The sequence below is a fragment of the Arvicanthis niloticus genome, chromosome 5 (assembly GCF_011762505.2).
Source record: "Arvicanthis niloticus isolate mArvNil1 chromosome 5, mArvNil1.pat.X, whole genome shotgun sequence".
In the NCBI taxonomy this organism is placed as follows: Eukaryota; Metazoa; Chordata; class Mammalia; order Rodentia; family Muridae; genus Arvicanthis; species Arvicanthis niloticus.
Genome location: NC_047662.1, coordinates 18,934,610 through 18,960,023, shown reverse-complemented (window position 1 = coordinate 18,960,023; position 25,414 = coordinate 18,934,610). Strand labels below are relative to the sequence as shown.

Below are 25,414 nucleotides of genomic sequence, written 5' to 3'. Positions count from 1 at the left end.
GGTTTTAGAAATACCCTTTCTCTCCAGCTTCCTCATTCCAGGAATGGGGAAATTGAGACCAGATGAAGGAAGTGACTTACCACACCAGAGAGAACTCAAGAGGTCGGGGTGGAGTAGGAGAGGGGTGGAGAGATGCCTCAGCAGTTAAGAGAGCTTGGTGCTCTTCCAGAGGACCTATGTTGGGTTCCCAGCACCCACATGGCAGCCCACAAGCACCTGTAACTCCAGTTCCAGAGATTCAGTGTCCTCTTCTGCTGGCTTCCTCAAGTACTACACACGCGCACACACACACACACACACACACACACACACACACAAACACACACACACAAACACACACACACAAACACACACACACACACAAACACACACACACAAACACACACACACACACAGCTAGAGAGAGGAGAGATGACTCAGCGGTTAGGAGGTTAAGAGTACTGGCTGATCTTCCAGAGGTCCTGAGTTCAATTCCCAGCTCCCTCTAGGTCTACCTTGAGTTTTGCTGCAAGTTCTCTCACTGAAACCCAGGATTCACCCACTAGGCTATACTGGCTATCTCCACCTACCCAGTGTTGGATAGCTCACTCTGTCTAACTTCTGTTCCAAGAGATCTGACACCCTCACCCAGACATACATACAGGCAAAACACCAATGTATATGGAAACACAAATAAATAAGTTATTAAAAACATCAAACACACATCAATAATAAAATACATCTTTTTAAAGAGAGAGAGAGAGAGCGCTCAATTCTGAGTATTCTTTTTCCCTAGTTCTGGTAATGCTTCCTTGTTTTCCTTCCTTTCCTTCTTCCCTTCCTCTCTTCCTTCCTTCCCTCCCTTCCTCCCTCATGTGTACCTGGCTTTAGCCACCATCATGAACCCTGAGCTACAGACAGAGCCAGGTGTTGGGGGACATGCCATTTCTCTTTGCTCTGGAGGCTTCCTCAGGGCCAGATGCTTGGGAGTCAGAATTTCCGAGCCTTAGCTAGATCTCTCCCAGTTCACCCCTGCCGTCTACAGTTACATTCATGATTCCACACAGGCCAAACACAGGCTGCAGGAGGGTCACACTCACCTGTGGGGCCTTTGTCTTCATTTTGAAGGACCTGAACTCTTTCCCCACGTCTCAATGGCAATTCCTTGTTCTTGGAGGAGAAGCAAGAGCACCCGGCCCTCCTCCAAAGGGTCTCCTTATTAAGGCAGCCTCTCCCTACAGCAGTGGGTTTGCCCCCAACACGTCAGATCCGGGACAAGAGCAGGGTCCTCCACCTCCACGGTTGAGTCATGCTTAGCTGCATTCTTGGTGTCTTCCCACTAGATGTCAGGACAACACCTCCTGCTGGTGTGTCAACCCAAACCACACCCCTCACCTCCCCCCCCCCCCCCGCACCCCCCCATAGGGCTGTCTCACAAATTGCTTAAAATTACACCTCAATAACTGCTTACTGTAACTAAAAAGTTTGTTCCAGGCCTAGAATGGAAGCTAGGAGCTCACCTGCTGGGCCAGTACTGTACCACGGAGCTACATCCCTGGCCCTGAGTAACTCTTAGTACATGCATATCTCAAATGTTTCTGCTATATTCTCACATGCTGGATCTGGCGACTTTACCCACAGACAAAAATCTCCCTCCTGAAGAAGCCCTGACCCTGACCATCCTGTGGTCATAGGCCGGACAGATAAGAATGCTATCATACTCAATTCCTTAGTTGTAGGGCCCAGAAGATTCCACTTAAACATTTTGTCTGATGATGGCTGTAAAAATGTATCAGGAAGATTCAATCCCAGAGTAGCTTCTGGAACCGGACATTAGAAACACACTGGCGGGGGCTGGGATGAGATCAATCTGCGGAGTGTAACTGTAAACTCTGTAAACATGGGGCCCTGAGGTTAATCCCTGGAACCCAGATTTAAAAGGGGCAAGAGGGATGAAAAGTTGACTCGGTGGTTAAAGGCACTGGCTGCTCTTCCTCAGGACCCAGGTTCAATTCCCAGCACCCACACGGCTGCTCCCAATTGCCTAAAACTCCAGTCCCAGGAGATCCGAAGCCTTCTGACCTTTGAGGGCACCAGGCACACATGTGGTGTGCACACATACATGTGGGCAAAACACTCACTCATACACACAGGTGCACACATACACACACACACACGCACACGCACACACACGCTTTTGTTGTTCTGTTTTATGCTTTTTTTGAGGCAGGGTCTCTATATGTAGCCCTGGGTGTCCTAGGACTTTTTTTTTTTTTTTTAAAGAGTTATTTATTTTATGTGAGTGCACTGTAGCTGTCTTCAGACACACCAGAAGAGGGCATCAGATCCCATTAATGATGGTTGTGAGCCACCATGTGGTTGCTGGGAATTGAACTCAGGACCTTTGGAAGAGCAGTCAGTGCTCTTAACCACTGAGCCATCTCTCCAGCTATCTCCGGCCTAGAAGTTGCTATGTACACCAAGCTGGCCTTGAACTGCTTCTGCCTCCTGACTGCTGGAACTAAAGTGTGTGCCATCATGCGCAGCTTCTGAACTTGCTTTTGTCACAGCCACAGAATGGACCAGAAGAAGCCACCAGAGCTCATTCATGCCATCCGCCAACACCTGCAGGCATTTGCATCTCAAAGCTCTGGGCTAGGGGGAGGCGGCACCAGGGGCACACACATGCAGCCTGGCATGTTGTCACAAAGGATGTAAACTTTACAGAGGTCAAGTGAGTGGCTAGACAGCATACACCAAGGCTGGATTAGAACCCAAGTTTCTGGAATCTAAGGCCTATGCTTATGCCCTCCCCTGGCCAGAGTTCCTAGGAAGAGAGAACTCAACCGCAGGGCAAGAACACTGTGGCACTGGGGACCCAGAGGGGAAGTGGTAACAGGGACGGAAGACCAGATCTCCTCTCACTCACTCATCTGCGAAAGTGTAAAAGCAAGAAAAACCAGGCTGGAGTTGCAGCTCTCTGGACCAACGTGGGGGTCCTGGCTGGGTCTCCAGATCTGAATACAAAATAGCCAGAACAGGTTTCCACAAGACCCTGGGGCCTGCGACTGACAAATGACCGTGAGTATAACTTCCCTTGTTGTTTTACCTCAGACTCTTAATTCCAGAAAGCCTATGTTCTAACCTCAACTCTTTCCTGTTTCGCTAAGTAAGGGACAACTGTCTGAGGCAAGGGGATGGATGTCAGACCGGGAACATGGGTCACAGCAATACTCAAGACTGGTTCTCCTGAGACACGATTTTCCTCACCTTTCTCCTCAGTAATAAAACCCAAAAACTTAAGTGGCTTTTGGAGGGAGTCTATTTCTAATCACCCCTGAAACAGAAAGCCACTCTAGGCCAAAGAAAATTTCCTTCCAGCTCAGCTTAGTGAATGGGATGAATTTATTGCTGTTGTCTGTAGGAACATGGGTGGCTTGGGCAACTGCATCATCATAAAGCCCACCTCAGCATGGTGACAACTGCCCAAAGCCGGTGATATCACTGGTGTCCCCATTAGCTGATGGTCCACCTCCTAAGACTCTAAGCAGTGGATAGGACATGTGCAGGGGTGAAGAAGGAGGGAGGGAGTGGTTGGAATGTCAGGTGAGGGTCTAATGATCTCACACACGGGGACTTATCTATCCTGTAGATAATCAAAGCTGTTGTAAGGAAAGGGGCCACACAAACCCGGGGAGCCGAATTCCACGACACACAGATCTTCTCTGTGGGTTGGGCTCTGCTCTAAGGCCCTTTCAAGGTTTCCTTTATTAGATGCTCACAACTCAACATCTGTGGTAAATGCTACCATATCTTATGCTCGGCAGAGGGAGGCTGCGTGCCACTCCTCTGAAGTCCCAGGGGCATCTCTTGAGAACAAGCACATTCTGGCTTCCTGGCTTACTCTACAGGACCATCCATAGCAGGTGGTAGTTTGAAAAGGACCCCAGAAGACTGAGGTCTTGGGACTCACCTGGGCCATCCGAAGCCTTGTTTTATAGAAGGAAAAAAAAAAATTGAGGAGTCATGAAATGATTGGCTGTCAGATACAATGGAAGGCACTGGGTCTGTGAAGCCAGGGCTCTGCTTCCTTGGAGGTCACACTCACTGAGGGAAGACAGATGTTGAGGTGAGAGTGCAGGGGCAGAGGCTCCTGTCTAATCCTAACTCTTAACACTCTAGGGCTTTGTGCAAATAACACCATTTCTCTGGCCCTCAGCTTTTCCTTCTGGGCAGTGCAGGTCCAAGAATGCTACCCTCAGGCTTGTGGTAAGGGCTCAGCCAGGTGACACTGGTTAAGAAGAGACAAGGGCACTGGGCTCAGTGAATAGCTTTGGTGGAGAGCTTGACTTTGTCCACTCTGCCCACGCTAACAAGTTAGAGACGAGAAAAGGAGGTACCAGCTCCTCCCCTAGGATAGGAATCTGCCTCAGGGGAGATGTGCCATGGTCACGAAAGCCAGGACTGGACAGAAGAAGGTCTAATGACAGATTCAGGAAGTCTGGGGATGCCCCATTTCTACAGCTGCTTGTGGCTCATGGGAGCTTGCTCCCTCATCTGTGTGGCCCCGTGCAGATCTCCACCTGTGAAGCCACCCCTCCCCTTCCCTCAGGTAAACTGCCAAATGGCTGCCTCTTCATCTCAGTTGGTCTCCACCTTGTTTCTTGAGACAATTTCTCACCAAACCTAAAGCTCACTCAGTCAGCTGGTCTGGCTCGACAGTGAGTCCCAGGATCCTTCTGGCTCCCCTTCGATGTGCTGGGATTACAGGCACACATCCCTTTGATGTGCTGGGATATAGGCACACATCCATGCCAACTTTTTTCCTGTAGGCTCTGGGGACTCCAAAGAAGGTCCATATGCTTGCCCAGCAAGCTTTTTTTAAAGGCCAAGCCGTGTCTTCAACCCTTCTGCTCCCATTACTTTTACTGTGTATTCTAAGGGTGCCTGAACCTTGTGTTGATTCTGATGAAATCACACACAATAGAACTCTGAGCCCTGTACTGCCAGGCCAGTAGGAATAGTCTCGAAGGTCACATACAGAGCTTCGTTGATATTCTGGCACCGGCAAAAGATGCATTCGATCCTCATGCCGGCCATTCCCTGCCAGGTCCGGCTTCACCATTTTCCTGGAGTAACTGTAGCCCCAGATTCTTTGTCAAGTCTTAAAATCCCTATCTTTAATGTTTGACTTTCAGCAGTCTCCTCTGGGGAGCCTCTTCCCCCAAACTCTCCAGGGATCAGAGCTCATCCAGCCCCCAGATACTTGAGAGGCCCCTGTCCTGGGGTCTCTTTCTAGTCCAGGGCTGTGACTTCAGCTAACAGAGGCTTTTTGCTCCCACCCACCTGGGCACCAGCTCCACCTCCCTGAGCTGGATTCTCTTGAAGGTCTCAAAGAGGTATTTTCAAGCAGCTTCTGCTTATGATTGTGAAAAGCCTCTAAGGCAGGAGAGACGGAGGCTGTCTGCAGAGAGACGGACAGCGTTATCGGACAGATAAGGAGAGCAAGGCTCAGCGGTAGTACAGACTTGCACAACATCATTTGGTCAAGACAGTGAGGAGTGGCAGGCGGGAGTGGAAGGCGCCAGTCTTGTGACAGATCCAAGCCAGCCTCCCTGGCTATCTAGGAGACCTAGTATGATTGGCATCCTTTCCCGAACCCTCTGTGTCTTCAGCTCCACCAGTGCAGCCTGTGGTTCCCAGCCTGCCTCACACACATGACTGTGCCTTAAACCCATCAGTGACACTTATGCCAGACTGTGCCATTCAGTGTCTCCCCTTGTATGCTCTTCTCAGTGGCTCGTGGTCACTCACAATTGAAAGGTGGAAATCTGAAGCTCACTGGGACTTAAAAGCCACCTGAGCCAGTGGGCAAAGCTACTGCTCAAATCAAGATCCCTTAGGTTCTAGCCCAGAGACAGAGGAAACAGGCATGGTGGCATAGGCCTGTGATCCCAGCACTCCAGAGGACAAGCCAGGAAGAACTGAAGTCCAAGATCATCTTGATCTGCACGGAGAGCTCAAAGCCAGTCAGGGCTACTTGTGAAAGAGATTATTGTCTCAATGAAAACTAGCACGCAATCTTAGCTCAGTTCTACTCTGTTGTGAGAGTAAACAGCTGGACAGTAGTAGAGCATCCCTCATAGGTGTGAAGACCCAGTCCAGGTCACTGCTGTCACCATAACTGTCCCTTGTAGAACAGGTTTTTGATGCCACAGTATGTGCAGCCTGAGAGCCCAGCCACAGGGAGAGGGAAGCATACTGTGCTTTGGGCCCTGAGGGTCCAACCACAAACCCAGAAGTTTCCTCATCCCATGGCCTTCTCCACAGAACTTCCCTCCCTGGGCTGCCACTGTGGCTGTCACCGACATTGTCTTGTGCCACGATACCTTGATCCTATGAGGACATTTTCCCCCATCCCAAGACACAAATGAGGGAGTTGAGGGCTAGAGTTTAACTGCTTAGCCAAGCCCAAAGCAGGAGCAAAAAAGCAAAAGCAGGGCACTTGGTGCTTGCTTCCCTGGGAGCCCCTTCCACCCATTCCCCAGTCACCCAACCTCCCCTCCCCCCCCCCCCGACAGAGCCTCATAGAAGAGGAAATTGTTCTTTTTTCCATCTCCCAGGGAGAGGAAAGGCCCACTGTGATGGTTAGTATATGATCCACTCAGGGAATGGCACTATTAAAAGGTGTGGCCCTGTTGGAGTAAGTGTGGCCCTGTTGGAGTAGGTGTGTCACTGTACGTATGGGCTTTAAGACCCTCATCCTAGCTGCTTGGAGATCAGTCTTCCACTAGCATCTTCAGATGAAGATGTAGAACTCTCAGCTCTGCCTGCACCATGCTTGCTTGGATGCTGCCATGCTCCCACCTTGATGATAATGGACTGAACCTCTGAACCTGTAAGCCAGCCCCAATTAAATGTTGTCCTTTATAAGACTTGCTTTGGTCATGGTGTCTCTTCACAGCAGTAAAACCCTAAGACACCCACAATGCGTGTCTCCCCAGTGAAGACCCACAAATGCTAACGGGGGTAGACAAGTGAGGTGGATGACGTGGGTGGGAAGAGGAGATGCCACAGTGGAGTCAGGCCCTATGGGGAGAAGAAAGGTGCTAAGATCCGATGAGGAGAGGTCCTCACTCTGAAGTGACTTTATAGGCTGGGTGTTCTCTAAGTTTTGTGGCTTTTTTTCTCCTCTCCCTTCCCTATAAATTGTTCCCACTGCCAAGCGGGGCTGCCTTGTTTCTACAGTGCCCAGGGGCTCCCACTCAAAACCCTGCTGCACTCTCGTGGTGATTCCCCCGGCTCCCTAGGGGTTGTGCCCACTCAGTTCCTCTTTGAGAACCCCAGGTGTGTTCACGGTGGTGCTTCTGTCCAGATTCAATGAGTCCTTCCTGTGTCTTTCCCCGTGAATGCGCTGGGTTACTGGGTACATCGGTACTGCAGGCAGGGGTTTGGGGACATATGGAGAACCATACATGTTTCTGGAAAACAGGTCAATGGATCTGGAAGGTGCTTTGAGATGTAGGATTGTAATTTGCTAGGGACTTATGACAGAGACATGACTTGGGGACAGAAACAAGCCAGCAGCATCCCACACCCGAAAAGCAAGAAGGAAAGGTTTATAGACTATATACAAAGGTAGAGAGCAGACAACCAGAGTGCATCTAGCCTTTCTCAAAAACTATGAACATGTCAAAGTTAAGTCAAGGACAATCTGGGTGTCAGTGAAGTGACCAGAGTGGCCAGAACAAAATGCATGGCTATTTTGTTTTTTTTTTTTTTAAGATACTATATAGCTCAGGCCAAGCTAAAATTCCAGATCCTCTCTGTCTTCCAAGTACGGGGAATGACAGGTGTGTGCCATGTCCCTTAGCTTTGGAAAACTTTTGTCTTTCTTAAGATTTATTAGGAGGGCTGGAGAGAAGGCTCAGTGGTTAAGAGCGGTAGCTGCTCTTCTAGAGGATACGGGTTCAATTCCCAGCAACCACATGGCATTTCAAATAGTCTATAACTCCAGTCCCAGGGAATCTGATGCCTATTCCACCCTCTGTGTGCATCAGGCATGAACATGGTACACAGAGATGTGTGCAGGCAAAAACTCCATACATATAAAACAAATAAATAAACAAATAAAATTTGAATAAAAATGAAATATTTTCTTTTTAATTAAGTGGGGGTGTGTAGTGTGCATTATGAGCTTAGGTGTCCCCAGAAAACAGACTTCCAACCCTCTGAAGGTAGAGTTACAGGCAGTTGTGAGCCGCCCAATGTGGGTCTTGGGGACTCTGGTCCTCTGCAAGAGCACCAAGCACTCTTAAACACTGAACCGCTGGGTGTGGTGGCGCACACCTTTAGTCCCAGCACTTGGGAGGCAGAGGCAGGCGGATTTCTGAGTTCGAGGCCAGCCTGGTCTACAGAGTGAGTTCCAGGACAACCAGCACTATACAGAGAAACCCTGTGGGAGACTGGATGGAAGGCAGGCTATCTGTGAAGATTATGGTTAGTGTCTATTTGTGTATTTTCTCCATTTGGTTTCTTAATGCTCGAGTGTATCCAAACTTTACACAGTGACAGGGAGGGTGGAGTCAGACTTGACCATCTCAGGTCTGGACTCAATGGCTTGAGTCCCAGTGATATAAAAACGCACAAAGCCCAGTGGGAATTGTTGAGCCTTCTCGTCACTTCCTGTGGTTCATGAGAAAGGAAGTGATTTGAAGTGAAGTCTACTGTTTTCTTTTGTTCTTTTTTTTTATTTTTGAGACAAAGTCTCACTGTGTAACCTTGGCTAAGCTAGAATTTGGTATGTAGATCAGGCTGGCCCCACAGGGATCTGTCTACATCTGTGTCCTGAGCTCTGTGGTTAGAGGAGTACCCCAAAACCAAAAAGAAGTACCCCAACACCTCAAGCAAATATGCTATTTTCAATAAGAGCCCCATTTGCACTTTCTTCCTCTCCCGTCCTTAACATTTGATTTAAACACTTACATTTATGTGGTTGGGGATGCAGGGCAGTAGTAGAATACTTGCCTAGAACACACAGAGCTTGATTTGATTCACAGCGCTGCCAAAAAATAAAAGGTGTGGGGGGGGGCACACACATAAACCTAAACAACTGGACAGTAGAAGTAACATAAATTTCAAATGCATTGTTTACAAAATTAAACTTTGATTTCTTTCTGCCGTGTGAGTACTATAAGGCTTAGTTTAAATTATTTTTATGGGGCTGGAGAGACAGCTCAGTGATTAAGAGTATGTCTTGCTCTCATAAAGTACCTGAGTTCAAATCCCAGCACCTACTCCAGCTCACCATAACTGCAGTAAGCCTTCCTCCAGGGATCTGAGTTCAAATCCCAGCACCCACACCAGCTCGCCCTAACTGCAGTAAACCTGCCTCCAGGGAATCGGGGAACACTCTTTTCTTCAGGCAACAGCACTCACAAGCACACACACACACACACACACACACACAATAAATAACAAAGTAAATCTTAAAAACAACAAATCAAGTGTGCTGGCACACACCTTTAATCCCAGCCATCTCTGAGTTCAAGGCTACAGAATGAGTTCCAGGACAGCCAGAGAAAGCCTGTCTGTAAATAAATAGATAAATAAATAAAATCTTCTTCTTCTTCTTCTTCTTCTTCTTCTTCTTCTTCTTCTTCTTTTTTTTTTTTTTTTTTTTTTTGTTTTTCGAGACAGGGTTTCTCTGTGTAGCCCTGGCTGTCCTGGAACTTACTTTGTAGACCAGGCTGGCCTCAAACTCAGAAATCTGCCTGCCTCTGCCTCCCAAGTGCTTGGATTAAAGGCGTGAATCACACGGGAATAGGGAGAGACAGCAGGATTCCAACTCTGGAAGAAGGGCCCCAAAGCATGCGCCACCGCTGGCTGGCTGAATAAAATCTTCTTATGCAACCCAGTCTGGCCTCAAATTCCCAGCAGTCCTCCCGTTTCACCCTTCAGGGGTAGGAGGAACATGCAGAAAGATCTGTCCTCCAGATGTTCATCCCAACTCTCCACGACAGGACTGTCCCTGCTACTGTCCTGTGGTTCCTGGGTCCCTGACAGCTACATTGTCACTACCAAATTCTAGCAGCCCCAAGCCCATGAGTGAGATCTCCCGGCAAGACATGGTGTGGTTTAACAGTGACACCACACCACCACCCTAAGATTGTGTTGCAAGTGCCTCTCATGGCTCACAGTATCCAGAATCCTCACTCAGCACTAACAGTAATGGTGTAGTTATTGTCATAGCGACAGAAGGTTTGGAGGCGCTTCACATCTTTTTCCCACATACCCCTCTTCTGTTGGGGGAACCTTGTCCGAACTGTACCTCCCACTGATGCTACTACGATCAAAGCTGAGGCTGGGTAGTGACCCCACTCTTTGAAATCTGGATGAGGCAGGAAGAGGTCCAGGGCCATCAGGGAAAACCACAGGGGATGACGAAAGTCCAACACAAGGCAACCCTATCCTATCACCGAGGTGCAGAGGAACCACGGTATAAAGCAGCTTTTGTCATTCCATCTTGATGTCCCCCTGACTTGCCATGAAAGTTCCTTTCCTACAGAGAGCACATTATGGACAGAGGGCTGGCCACTCCAGGAACAGGCACACAATGGCAGTCTCCCACCTAGGTCCCCTCGCAGTTCCCTGACAAAGGTGAAGATCTCCCCAGTACACGGGGCTTATACACTCGGAGAGGGAGAGCCACACCAGTCAGCCCGCCCCACCTCTCCTCACCAAGTCTCTCTGGTGCTCGTTTGGATTTTGGTTTGAGACAGGACGCCTCTCCCTGTGTAGCTTTGGCTGCTCTGCCATAGACAGTTACCATCTGACCATTACAAACGAATAATTAGATTAAAACAGCAACATAGGAGCTGGACCAGCTACTCAGATGGCTGAGGTAGAAGGACCGTGAGTTCAAGGCTATCCAAGCAGGAGCTTGTCTCAAAATTAAAAATTAAAAATTAAAAATTAAAAATTAAAAAAATTAAAGGCCGGATTGGCCAGGTGTGATGGCTCATGCCTTTAATCCCAATACTCAGGAGACAGAGGCAGGAGGATCATTGTGAGCTACAGCCCAGCCCAGTCTATGCTGTCCTAGCCACATAGTGAGTGCATCTCAAAAGAAAATAAAGGGGTGCTGGGGATATGATTTAGGAGGTACAGTGCTTACCTGGTTTGCAGGAAGCTTTGGTTGCAGCCACCAGGACCACAAGAAAAAATACGATATGAATTTGAATAACAGCAAAAAAGGGGGGCGGGGGTGCCAACACACACAAAGCCCCTTGTACCTGCCGTGAAGGAAACTCACTGTCTCCATAGACTTGAGCCACAGCCTATTCAGCAAGCCGAGTCCAAGCAAAAAGAGGTATTCTTTTTGGCTGGAGAGACAACTCAGCAATCAAGACTGAGTACTACTGTTGCAGAGGACCTGAGTTTGATTCCCAGAACCTGCTGCTGCTGCTGCTGCTGGCTAGGCATTGCCTGCAACTCCATCCAACCCCGGGGTCCTCTCCCTCTGTCTTCCATTCTCACCCTTCTCTCCTGCCTTCAGCCCTTTCCCTCACTAAACTAAAGTCACAGCAAAGATGACTTTGTGGTTTGCGTTCCCTGCCAACTGTCAGAGAACGTGAGCCAGGCACTGTGGCAGGCACAGCATCCTGTAGAGAGATCATCACACCTAACCTCACAGGTGACATTGGGACTCCTCCTCCCCTCTCTTCCTTAGCATTGTCTCAGCCTCCTGGGAGCTGGGATTACAGACTAGTGCCTATATATCTGATTAGAAATAGCATGTATTTTTAGCTGGTTATGTTTTTATTATATGTATGTGTGTGGACCGATGTGAGCATGCGCATGTAAGAGCAGGTGCCCCCAGGGGGCAGAGATGTTGACTCACCAAAGTCCTTAGATGACTGTTTAAGATTTAGTGACCCACACCTTCCCTAGAACGCCTTATCAACGAGTCAAGCCTGATTCAGAGTAAATGTTAAGCTAGCTTATAATAATAGGGGAGTTCAGAAAAGAATAGTGTGCCTCTCAAGGCCGGAGAACTGAGAAACAAATCTTTTGTTTTTTCCCTTCCCTTTTCCCTCTTGCTCCAGCCCCACTCACTCCAGGCCCCACTCGCTCTGGCCCAAAGTACACTATAGCTGTCTTCAGACACCCATATGAGGACATCAGACCTCATTATGGATGGTTGTGAGCCACCATGTGGTTGCTGGGATTTGAACTCATGACCTCCTGAAGAGCAGTTGGTGCTCTTAACCACTGAGCCATCTCTCCAGCCCTGAGAAACAAATCTTAACAAGAAAACAAAAAACAGTGTACCTAAAGCAGGGTAGTAGAGCATGCCTACTCTAATCCCAGTACTCGGGAGGCAGAGGCAGGTGGGATCTCTGTGAGTTCAAGACCAGCCTGGTCTACAGAGTGAGTTCCAGGACAGCCAGAGCTACACAGAGAAACCCTGTCTTGGAAAAAAACAAACAAACAAACAAACAAAACAGATCCTAGCCATTCTTTGACTTTGCTCATTGAGGCTTTTATTGGCCGTGAAAACTTCACTCTGCCCAGGATGATGTGAGCTTTGGGTTCAAAGATTGCCCTTCTCCTTCTTGGAAGAAATTGCTGGGGCTCAGGAATCACCCCACAAACCACACAGACACTGATCTCAGTTTGACAGGGATGCTTTATTGAATGCTTACCCCAAGACTGATCAGGGCCATAGCTTTAGACGAGGGAGCTAAAAGCTACAACCCTGAACCTTTCTCAGAGGCAGCTTACAAAGGCGCAAACGGCAAGACCCACGTTGCTGGAAGTGGTGCCCAGTGGTCAGCCCTGACTCAAGCTATTTTAGACATAACGTTCATTCTGAGCTTTATTTGAATGGGTCCTAAGTGAAGCTTGTGGCAGTGGAATTTCTTAAGATTAACAAACCTCATAGCATACAGAACATAACAGGGGATGTGGTCAGCATGACCCTGCTCTGGGTCAAGTTATTTTTCTGTGTTAATGACTGTCAGGAATATTACAGCCACAATATGAAATAGCTGGTGGGCATGGAGCAAAATGGCTACTGCTATGCTAATGGAGGGGTTGACTCAACTTCGAAGTAGGGTAAAGACTGCCTATCCTCTGGGGCTGCAAAGTCAGGATGCATGGTTGAGATAAGAGACAGCAGGCACATTTTAGTGTTGGTTGCTTCAGGCTAGGAAGGCAGGAAGGCAGAGCTGGTTGCATTTACAGACCTTGCCACGGGCCGCCTCAGTTGAGTAAGGGAGTCCCTTGGGATGAGGGTCCTCAAAGCTAGGTGTGTGAGGATTCGGCGGTGACAAACAGAAACAAACACAGAGGCAGTTTTTTGCAGCTCTCGAGCAAGGGGTTTTTATACATAGAAAACAACAAATATTACAGCGCTTAGGAGATGTATTCAGGAAAGCAATTATCAGTATCATTTAGCACAGTAGAGCACAAGATCATACAAGCATATCAACCCTGAAAAGATATATTCAATAAATCACAAATAGAACAGGTAACATCATTATTATTTGGCACAACAGAGATCATTCAAGTGTTGCCACTCTGAAGGGATGTATTCAGTGGGCAGTCATCTAAGGCTAGTGACAGGTCTCCAAGAGCGAGCAGGTTAATAAATCTTTATGATCAACTATTATTTAACATCTAGTGCCTGACTTTTTTTTTTTTTTTTATAAATCTTCAACACACAAATTTAAACTATTTTAATTCTTTTTATTTAAGGCTTTCTTTACTATATACCAAAGCCCTTCTCCGATGACACACGTGTAGCCATATGAAATTTTATTGTTGGGAAGAGTTTTTATCCATCATAATACTATTGTGTAGCTTTGTAAATGATTACAGAGTAAAGTGTAGGTTTCCCCAGAGGCGAGGTCATGTTAGTGACCCCATCTCAAGGGATGGTTTCTCACCTATTTTTCTTTGCTTAAGATCTTGGCCTAGACTATTAGGAATATGTCATAAATAAGAAAAGGAATAAAAAAAATAAAACAGATAAGTTGCCATGAGAACTACGGCTCAATGTTTTATTCTGGGCAAGAGTTCTACAACCGGTCCCAGGAGGCCTCCTTTCAAAGTTTTCGCCTCAGTCTGTGGAACTTGTCACACAGACTACTGGGGTTGGTGTGGCAGGAGCGCAGTTTGTCCTTTAGCTTGGGGCCAGGGGAGAGCCCTGAACTGCTATTAAGATCCTCCCCTTTTGTTCCTTTTAAAGATAAGGTCTTATGTAACCCAGACTAGCCAAAACCGCACTACATAGCCAAGGATGATTTTGGATTTTTTATCTGCCTAACCTCTCTCAAATATTGGGATCACAGGTGTGTGTGTGTGTGTGTGTGTGTGTGCGCGCGCACTATGTGTCAGGTTTATACAGTGCTAGGACGAAACCCAAGGCTTTGAGAATGCTATGCAAGCACTCTACAAGTTGAGCTACGTTCCCAGAGCTTCTGGTAACTTCTTTGAGATTTATTTTGTGTGTATATGGTATCCTGCATGTATGTCTGTGCATATTGTATGCATGCAGTGATCCAGAAGAGGACATTGGGTTCTCTGGAAGTGGAGTTCCTGACAGTTGGTAGCCTCCATATGGGTGCTGGGAATCAAACCCAGATCTTCCGGTAGAGCAACCAGTGCTCTAACCACTAAGTTCTCCAGCCCTTGCCCTTTCTGGTTATTTTAACCTCTGCAGTGAGCAGCTTGAGGATTGCTTGCTGTATCTTAACCACTAATGGTAGCACAAGGGTTTGAAAGGGGTTTGTTTGTTTGTTCATTACTTTTATTCTGTGTTTATGCATGTTTTGCCTACATTATATGTATGTACATCATGGGTATGCCTGGTGCCATCAGAGGCTGGAAGAGGGAATCTGATCCTCTGGAAACAGTTACAGAGAGTTGTGAGCTCTTATGTGAGTGTTTGGAATCGAACCTGGGTCTTCTGGAAGTGCAACAAGTGCTCTGAACCACTGAACCAACCCAGGTGTGATGCATATCTGTAATCTCAACACTTGAGAAATAGAAGCAGGAGGATTGATCTGTAGTTCCTGAAGCAGGATGTTCTTAGTTACAGTAGATTTGAGTCAAGCCTGGGTTACATAAGGCTTCATTGTTACAACAATTAACTAATAACAACAACATCAACAACAATAAAGCCATCTTAAAATCGTCTCTTTCAGAATCAGCCTTCCCCTCCCCCCCCGCAACAGCCCAGCTCTTCTCTCCTCTAACACCACCAAATTGCCTCATATTTCTGTGCAAAAATTTCTCCATCCATAAATGAAGAAAACAGTGTTATACACCTTTGGTGCCTATGCTGACATTTAAACAAGACAACGTGTAGCCAGGAGTGGTGTTTAATCCCAGTACTTGGGAGGCAAAGGCAGGTGGATCTCTGTGAGTTCAAAGCCAGCCTGGTCTACATAGCAAGTTCCAGGACAGCCAGGGCTACATAATAGAGAGACCCTGTCTCAAAACAAACAAACAATGTGTAGAGCATAGTTCAATACCAAACTGTTATCATGGTTCTTTTTGGGTGGCCGTTCTGGGTCCAGAGAATAAATGGCTTCTCGAAGACTAGAGCCAAAGCCAAGGTTGAGACTCTGACCACGCTGGGACTCTTTGTTTTGCATCACATAGGCGCTGTCTCCCGTCTCTTTGGCAGCCATGCTTCTGCTTGGACTTTTGCTGTCACTGTGATTGGTCTCTTTGTATGTATGCGTGTAGTTGTAAAGGTCAGAGGTCAGCCTTGGAAGTCTGGCTAGGGTGATGAATGGTAAATAGAAACCAGGCTTGCCATGAATTGAGCTCAACCATGCAGAATCCTGTGACAACTAAGAGATGCTAGAGAAAGAAGTCCCAGTGGAGACTGTGCATGGCAGCTCCATACACTACAAATTTCCTCCTAACTTATAGACGGGAGTTGAATACACTAAGTATTAGTGGAGTGAAGGTTTGTATAGGTAGCTCAGTGGTAGAGCTCTTCTCTAACGCACACACACACACACACACATATATATATATATATATATATTAGACTAATATTAATATATTTAGACTAATATATTACTAATAATATATAATAATATGATATATAGCTAATAATATATAACTAATACTATAGGTTCATATATATTAGACTTATATATACATATGCATATACAGTGCACACACACATACATACTCACACATTCAGTATATTGGGATCCAGAGACCTTAGGAATCACCACCATTAACCTGCCTTCTTTAAAGATAAGGAAAGAAAAACCCAGAAGGAAAAGACTTAGTGGCAAGACAGGAACTAGAACACAGCCCCCGCTCCCCCATTCCCATTCCCAGGCAAAAGCAACCAGGCTGCTGGGCAGCACTCAGTGGAAGAGCATTCCCTTGGTTTGTCAAAGTGCTCTGGACACCAGCACACACACACACACACACACACACACACACACACACACACACACACACAAAATGAATTCAGCTTTTTTTTTTTTTTTTTTTTTTTTTGGAGGCATCAAAAAAAGTTTCCCACGGTGGGTGCTGAAGTCATGTTTCCTTCCGGTCCCCTCCTCGGGTAGAGCAGCAGAGGCCATCTCTTCTGTAACCCTCTTTCACTTCACACTTTCACTTCACGTGAAAACAAAACCCTGAAAACATACCACACCTTTTCCTGAGAGTTTCCAGACCCCCATGGTCCTGGTCCTTCCCAGAAAGTCAGATTGAGCCAGGGTCCCAGCTACAGCCTCAGACATCTACCTGCATGGACACACTGTCAGGGACCGGAGTTCCTGGGCTAGGCGTTTCCTGGAGGTGTGAAAACCAGGGCTTGTTGGCTCTCTTTTGTCCTAACATCTGTTCAACATCAGATTGTCACATGTTCTGTGTCATGTTCTTGCACACACGTGTGGCTGTGAAGGTTTGGAAGCACACAGACCTGTTGATAAGAAAGATAAATTACCAGGCCTGACTCAGGCTACATAGCAAGACATGTGTCTCCAAAATCTAAATGTTAGGGTCCAAAAATCCAAAACAACCCAAGCAGTCACAGAGTGCAGAAAAGCAAGGTCTTTATTTGAATTAGGCAGCAGGGCAACAGCACAGACTCTGAGCTGACTTCGTCTTCAAATGTTCCTCTTAGTAAGGATTTAAACAGATGAAAAAATGTATTGTATCCAGGCTGCCACCCCAATTACTCAGGGCCAGAGAACAGACCCAGATCTGCCACCCCAAGCCAGAATACTACAGAGTTTGTAAGCCTGAAATCCACAATCATCCGTGCCAACTTACCCCACCAATCAGGATTTAGGGATAGGGGACTTCCTTAGGAACATGCCTCTGTGGTACACCTATCCTGCTCCCATTGGTTGCGTTATTCAACGGTGGCAGGGTCACTCGCCTAACATTCATGCCTTAACTTGCCAAGTAGGATGTCAGTTACCCAGGCAGCTCTTGCAGACTTAAACTTTATTTGACCCCTATTCAAAGTAGAATGTCTTCTATTTGGTTCCTTCTTACATAAAAACAACAACAGAATGGGAGGGTGAGAAGTTCAAGGATAGCTTTGACCAGATTCTGAGTTCCAGAATAGCCTGGACTAGATGTAGCCCTGTCTTAGAAAGGACATGCCTCTGTGGTCAAAAGGGCTTGGCACACAAGCCTAATGACCTGACTTTAATTCCCCAACGCCACAGCTGTGTGGTGGCTTCTGAGCACCTCCACTGACACATATGTAACACGTGCACGTAGTAATAATAAGTAATAAATAAGTAAAATTTAAAGCTAAAAATATTAGCAGTGATAATAATAAAATAAAACATGAATTCTTTCTCCTGAGAAGATGTGTAGGCATTAGGTTTATATAGTTAGTTAGTTAGAGCAGTCAGGTGTGGTTGCGTATGGTTTTAATCTCAGCACTAAAACAGGACTAACAGAAGCAGGAGGGAGGCAGATCTCTGAGTTTAAGCCTAGCCAGGTCTGTAGAGTGAGTTCCTGGACAGCCAGGACTACACAGAGAAACCCTGTCTCAGAAAACCAGATAGACAGACAGACAGACAGACAGACAGACAGACAGACAGACAGATATAATAAAAAAAATAGTTTAAAAACATTTATTCACATTTATTTTTATGTGTGTAAGTATTTGACTTTCATGTATGTCTATGTCCCTGTGTGTGTGCCTGGTGTTTGTGGAGGTCAGAAGAAGGCATATTGACACCTTAGAGCTGGAATTAAAGACACTTGTGAGCTGCTATTTGGGTTCTGGGAATCAAACTCTGGATCTCTGCAAGAACAACCAGTTGTTACTCTCTAGGCCATCTCTTCCAGCTCCACGCGCGCGCGCGTGCGTGTGCGTGTGTGCGTGCGTGCGTGTGTGTGTGTGTGTGTGTGTGTGCACTGTTAATTGTTTTTGAGACATGGTCTTACTATGTAGCTGGCCAGGAACTTGCCACATAGAACAGGCTGTCCTCAGACTCATAGAGTCTGCCTCTGCTTCCCAAGTGCTAAGATTAAAGGTGTGTGCCACCATAGCAAGCTGGATAGGTCTTATATACATTTTGAAAGGGTCAAAAAGAACTTGCCAGTTCCCAGTTTCAAAAACTAGAATGAATGTCCCTGGTGCACTTGGCCTCCCTAAGAATGGGTGGGTATTGTTATTGTCACTTCACAAGTGAGAAGAGGGACTTGCCCAAAGTCACATGACGAGCAATAGAGACGGATCCAGAGCAGCTACTTGTACATCAAACACATCCTTGCCCTAGAAATAGGTCTTCTAGAAGGCAGCCATGTGACTTCCAGAGGGTATCTCTATCTGCGTGTAGACAGGGAGCCGGGCTTCCTGCTGCAGTGTGCATCCTGTTGTTCTCTTGTTAGGATGTCCATCAAATGCATGCATTTCCTTTCCTTACTCTGGACAGTAACAGTCGTCTGCGGCCACGCTGTGCCAAGTGAGGAGAGGCATAGGCACCAGCCATAGCCACCCAGCAAACATCTCTGCTGACTCTGAATGGGGTAAGGCATTCCCTTACGGTTAGTTAGTAAATAAGTTTGTTTGTTTGTTTGTCTGAGACAGAGTTTTGCTGTGTTGTCTAAGCTGGCCTTGAACTCTTTGTTACCCAACATTAAACTTACAGCAGCCCCAGCCTCAGAACTCACTAGACCCTCAAACACACAGCAGTCTGGCCTCAGCCTCCTGAGTTCTAGGGTTACAGGTATGTGCCACCGTGCCTGGCAATCCCTACCAGAACTTTTATTTGTTTGTTTGTTTGTTTGTTTTACTTTTATTTTTTTAATTTAAAATTTTTTATTTTATTTTTTACTTACTTATCATTAGTGTGTGTGGGAGAGGTGTTTGTGGATGTGAGTGCATGTATTAGATGTCGTGTGTCCTGTTCTGCTGACCTCTAACTTACTCCTTTGTAACAAGGTCTCTGGCTGAGTCCAGAGCTAGGCGGGCAGCCTGCAAACTCCAATGGTCCGTCTGTCTGCCCCAGACAGCGCTGCAGTTGTGGGTGTGTGTATGGCCGTCAGTGCTGAGAACTGACTCAGGTCTTTAAGGGTATCTTGTCCACTGAGCCGTCGCCCCAGCCAGCACACTCACAAGTTGAATTCTTATATTATAGTGTTGAATGGATGAAATCAAATTATGGCTGGGAATAATTTATGTGTTTCGCGTGTATGTGTGTATGTATGCATGTGGGTGTGCGTGTCACAGCTTCTGGAGGCCAGAGGACAACTTGCTTTTTTTTTTTTTTTTTTTTTTTTTGGTTTTTGAGACAGGGTTTCTCTGTGTAGCCCGGGCTGTCCTGGAACTCACTCTGTAGACCAGGCTGTCCTCAAACTCAGAAATCCGCCTGCCTCTGCCTCCCAAGTGCTGGGACTAAAGGTGTGTGCCACCACCACCCGGTGATAACTTGCTTTGTTGACTCTGTCCTTCCATCTTTATGTGGTCCAGAGGTTCCAACTCAGGTTGTCTGGCAGGCACCTTTACCAACTATCTGTCTCTCCAGCTCCAGGGGCAATAGTTTGTAGAAATTAAACTCCATACTCTTGGTTATTGATGCAGTTGGGGGGGGGGGGGCAGGCAGCATGAAAACTGACCCACATGTGCGGAGCATGCTGGGAGGCTGGTAGATGGGGGACAGCTTTGGAAGGCTCCACTGGGCAGATGAAGCAAAGGCTAGTCCCGGAGGGCTATGAAGCCAGAGGAGAGCCTGGCGGTCAGAAGGCAAGTTTCTCCAGAAGCAGCAGACGGCCAGCTGGGAAGTTTGGGGGCTAGAGCGGTCTGGGTACATGCCTTTGTAGCACAGTGCACTGCTGTGAACCCTTTATGTTCAGGCAGCCCAGGGTACTGAGTGGACAGTGGACTAAGCTGCCCCATAAACACACAACACAAGTCCTACACGTCACTAAAATATTTTCTATGTCCACACAGAAAAAAAATAGGGATGGGGAAATACACACACACACACACACACACACACACACACTATATTCTGCTTTAAAAATAAGAAAAAATATGTAAGTGGTAAGCCTTTTGTGAATGTGCAAGGCCTTAGATTTGACTCCTGACACTACAAAAACAAATAAATACAGAATAGAGTTGGGCAGTAGTGGCTTCCATCTTTAATCCTAGCACTTGAGAGGCAGAGGCAGGTGGATGCCTAAGAGTTCAAAGCCAGTCTGGTCTACATAGAGAGGTCCTCTCTCGAACAAATAAAAACTGAACGAATAATAACCAGGGACAAAAAGAATATATATATATATAAAATCAGTTTATCAGTTTGCAATGTCTGACTTCCTCTGTTCCTTCCTAGGCTGAATTTCCTCCTGCTAAAAAGATAAAATAATTTTTTTTGTAAAGCTCTCTTAAAGGACAGTTTTATTTGGGGGTTGACTGGTTTGCTGGGTACAGATAAAATTAGCCCTGGCTGGCTTTGAACTCTATATGGACTACAGGTTACCTATTTATTCATTGATTTTTTTTTGAGACGAGGTATCCCTAGGCCATCAGGACTGGGCCTAAACTCAGTCTGCAATCCAGACAGGGCTTCTGAGTTGCTGAGACACAGACCTAGTCACCAGGTGTCCTCCTCATCCTTCTATGTGGGTTAATTTTGAAATAATATTTATCGCCTTTATTAATTCCCAGCACTGAGAGGCAGAAGCAGGTGGATCTCTGAGTTCTAGGCCAGCCTGGTTTACAAATCAGGCTCCAGTACAGTCAGGGCTACGCAGAGAAACCCTGTCGTGGAGAAAACAAAAAGCTGGGCAGTCGTGGGCCATGCCCTTAATCCCAGCACTAGAGAGGTAGAGGCATGAGGTTAAGGCCAGCCTGATCTACAGAGCGAGTTCCAGGATCACCAGAGCTACACGGAGAAACCCTGTCTCAATAAAACAAAATTATATTTGTTTATTTATCCATTCGTTTATTCTCGTGTCTGTGTGTGTGGTGTGTGTGTGTGTGTGTGTGTGTGTGTGTGTGTGTGTGTGTTGTATGTGTGTGTGTATGTATAGTGGTGTGTTGGGAGAGATGCCATGGTATACATGTGGAATTAAGAGAACAATTTTCATCCTACCACATGAAGCCCAGGGATTGAACCCAGTGTTGGGCTGTACATCAAGAGTCTTTCTCTACCTGTGGAGCTATCTCATTCACCTCTGGTATGTATGTATGTATGTATGTATGTATGTATGTATGTATGTATGTAGTTAGTTTTGGGGTAGCAATGGCTGTCCTGGAACTAGCTCAGTAGACCAAACTGGTCTTGAACTCACAGAGACCAATCTGCCTCTGCCTCTGCCTCTGCCTCTGCCTCTCTGCCTCTGCCTCTGCCTCTGCCTCTGCCTCTGCCTCTGCCTCTGCCTCTGCCTCTGCCTCTGCCTCTGCCTCTGCCTCTGCCTCTGCCTCTGCCTCTGCCTCTGCCTCTGCCTCTGCCTCTGCCTCTGCCTCTGCCTCTGCCTCCAGAGTTCTGGGATCAGAGGCATGTGCCACCCCCACCCAGCCTTTCTTTAAATTCTTTATAAAGTATACCCAAGAGTTGCATAAATCTCTTGCAAATGGGAAATATAACCCTACCAGCTGACACATCTGCTAACTCTTGCTTGCTCGTCGCTCATTCCTGGGCTTATGAGTTCAAATTTCATGAACCTCTAGACAGAATATTTCCACATTATCTGTTTAGAAAATTTGCTTTTTTAGAGAGATGTTTAATTTGCTTTCTTGTGAAGTTTAATAATGTTTCATACAATATTAACTTGTTCTAAGTTTTTTCTTCCATATCCAGGACATGCTTATACTAAAAAATGACTCATTATGTGATATCTAAATTAACGAGACTTCTACATCTTATCTAGTATAGTTATTTTTTAAGACAGGGTTTCACATAGCCAGAGATGACTTTGAACTGATCCCCCTGCCTTCACCTCCCAAGTGCTGTGTTTGAGCTACATTCCCTACAGGAGTATAAAGAAGCTTTGGTTTTGAGACAGGGTTTCCCCATGTAGCCCAGGCTAACCTTCAACTCACAGAAATCTGTGTACATCAGTCAGCCTGTCCAGTGCTGGGATCAAAATCATTCACCACTACACTCCATAAAATATTTATCTTTCAGAGTTTATTTTCCCATCACTTGAGGTGAACAACGTATTGTCTCCCATCCCCAAATAGTTACTAAGCCTTTAGTATCTTACCAAAGCTGGACGAATACAAAGATCAAAATGAGATATAAGCCAGGTTTGGTGGCTCATACCAGTCTGGAATCCCAGCTGCTTTGAAACCTGAAGTAGGAGGATCTTGAATTCAAGGCTACCCGTGAGACCATGTGTCAAAAGCAAAAGGGAATGGGGCCAGCAAGATGGCTTAGTGGGTAGAAGTGAGCAGCGGGGCGGGGGGCCTGAAGGCCTGAGTTCAATTCCCAGAACCCGCGATAGACGGAGAGAACCAACTCCTGACCTCCACACACACTCTGTGGCACACTCTCGCCTGCACATACACATCACATGTGAACACACATGTGCGTACACACGTACCAGAAACAATAATGATAATGATAATAATAAGTAAAAGAAAAACAATATCCATACATCTTCAGTTCCACTTCTAGGTTTTGTTCTCTTAGGTGTTGGCCCTAGGAATTCCCCTTGGTTTCAAAAGGAAGTTTCAGGATTTGTCTCTTTAGAAAACAAAAGACAAAAAAAAAAAAAAAAAAAAAAAAAATATTTCAGGTCACTTCTGCTTGTTTGGAAACAAAAAGACCTGGCTTGAAGAAAAAAGCTAAACGCTTGACAGCGAAGTATAAATGGATATTTTCGGCACCTGGGTAAATGTTTGATTAGTGTCAGCTCTCAAGTGACATCATCACTGTTAACATTCAAGGATTCCTTTCTCCTTTTCCTCAGCCCAGTCTTCTGGAACAGCTCCAGTAGAAGACACCAAAGCCTGTCCATGGCGGGATGCCGGGAGCTGGAGATGATCAACGGATCCGAGAGTGGCTTGGAGTTCAACCCTATGAAGGATTACATGATCCTGAGCCCCGCGCAGCAGATTGCTGTGGCGGTTCTGTGTACCCTGCTGGGGCTGCTGAGCGCCCTGGAGAACATGGCCGTGCTCTATCTTATTCTGTCCTCCTGGCGGCTCCGCAGGAAGCCCTCGTACCTCTTCATCAGCAGCTTGGCTGGAGCTGACTTCCTGGCCAGCATAATCTTTGCCTGCAACTTTGTCATCTTCCATGTCTTCCACGGTGTCGACTCCAAGGCTGTCTTCCTGCTCAAGATCGGCAGTGTGACCATGACCTTCACAGCCTCTGTGGGCAGCCTGCTGCTGACTGCTGTTGACCGATACTTATGTCTGTGCTACCCGCCGACCTACAAAGCTCTAGTCACCCGTGGGAGGGCACTGGTGGCCCTTTGTGTCATGTGGGTCCTTTCGGCATTGATCTCTTACCTGCCTCTCATGGGGTGGACTTGTTGTCCTAGTCCCTGCTCTGAGCTTTTCCCTCTGATCCCCAACGACTATCTACTGGGCTGGCTTCTATTCATTGCCATCCTCTTTTCTGGCATCATCTACACCTATGGGTATGTCCTCTGGAAAGCCCACCAGCATGTAGCCAGCTTGGCTGAGCACCAGGACAGGCAGGTACCTGGGATAGCTCGGATGCGGCTAGATGTGAGGTTGGCCAAGACTCTGGGCCTGGTCCTGGCTGTGCTGCTCGCATGCTGGTTTCCTGCACTGGCTCTCATGGGCCACAGCCTGGTCACTACACTGAGTGACCAGGTCAAGGAGGCCTTCGCCTTCTGTTCCATGCTGTGTCTTGTTAACTCTATGGTCAATCCGATCATTTACGCCCTTCGCAGTGGAGAGATCCGCTCTGCTGCACAGCACTGCCTCATAGGCTGGAAGAAGTATCTACAGGGCCTCGGATCTGAGGGAAAAGAAGAACCCCCAAGGTCCTCAGTTACAGAGACAGAGGCTGATATGAAAACCAACATGGGGCCGGGATCCAGAACTCCAGGCTGCTCCAGTTGCTGACACCACCTGTCTTTCTATTGGAAACAGCCCAAGTCAGAAGTCAGTTCACTCCCTCAAGGAGAGAGGGGTCTCAGACCCTGAATCTTTTGGAAGCCAGCTCTAGGGCACTGGAAACAGAACCCCTTTTTGCTAAGGAGTACTGGTTTCATGGCAGGTAGCCTGGTCATGCCTACCTTATACAGTCTGTGGAGAGGGGCCTGTAAGAATGGCAGGCTCTGTTTACATCAAATCAGAAAACCCTCCTGACTCCAAAGACCTAGAGGCCAGAGGGGCCTCCAGAGATGATAATATAGGACTCAGGAGATCTGTGAAGACAAGGGACTTGTTCTCCTGGAATCTAGAGTACCCCAGCTGTGGGACCACTGCCCACAGCTTCATAGATGTTCATGTCTTTCATGGTGTGGATTCTAGACTGTCCTGCTGAAGACTGATGGAGAGACCAGCTACTTCTGGTTCATTAACTGGGACTCTGTGGCTATAGAGCTATGTGAGGCTCCACCTTCAGGCCACCCTTGCCCCTTGAGGGTCAAGAATTATGCTGTGCTGAAGACTAAGGATGTTCACTCACCTCCTTCAGACAGAGTCAGGAGCTGTCAGCTCAGGGTATCTTGTTGGGAAAGGGCCCTCCTGACAACCTGACAGCCTTGAAAGTCATTATGACCTTGGGTCCTTAGGGACCCAGAGGAAGCTGGGTTCACTGGAGGTACAGTCTTCAGAGAGCTGTCCTCCTTGTGACATTTTGCTGTGTCTCATATAGCAGTATCCCAGTCTAGCCTAGCTCCAGTAAAACTCCAGAAAAAACAAACAAACAAACAAACAAACAAACAAAAAACAACCCAAGATATTCACAAAGGTTCTTTGGGTCCTAGATTGCTCCTA

At 46.9% G+C, this 25,414-nt stretch overlaps 1 protein-coding gene across 2 annotated transcripts; it reads left to right on the top strand.

Moving 5' to 3' along the window:
• Positions 1-2,950: 2,950 nt before the first annotated feature.
• On the top strand, positions 2,951-24,683 carry Cnr2 (cannabinoid receptor 2). 2 transcript variants are annotated; one of them, XM_034504012.2, is made up of 2 exons: positions 2,951-3,060; positions 23,407-24,683. In XM_034504012.2, exon 2 carries the CDS (start codon positions 23,453-23,455, stop codon positions 24,533-24,535), a length of 1,083 nt encoding a protein of 360 aa, XP_034359903.1. In that variant the 5' UTR covers positions 2,951-3,060; positions 23,407-23,452; the 3' UTR covers positions 24,536-24,683. The 2 variants fall into 2 exon arrangements, with proteins under 2 accessions (XP_034359903.1, XP_076790079.1); XM_076933964.1 differs by lacking the exon at positions 2,951-3,060 and adding an exon at positions 18,891-19,017.
• The last annotated feature ends 731 nt before the right edge of the window (positions 24,684-25,414 follow it).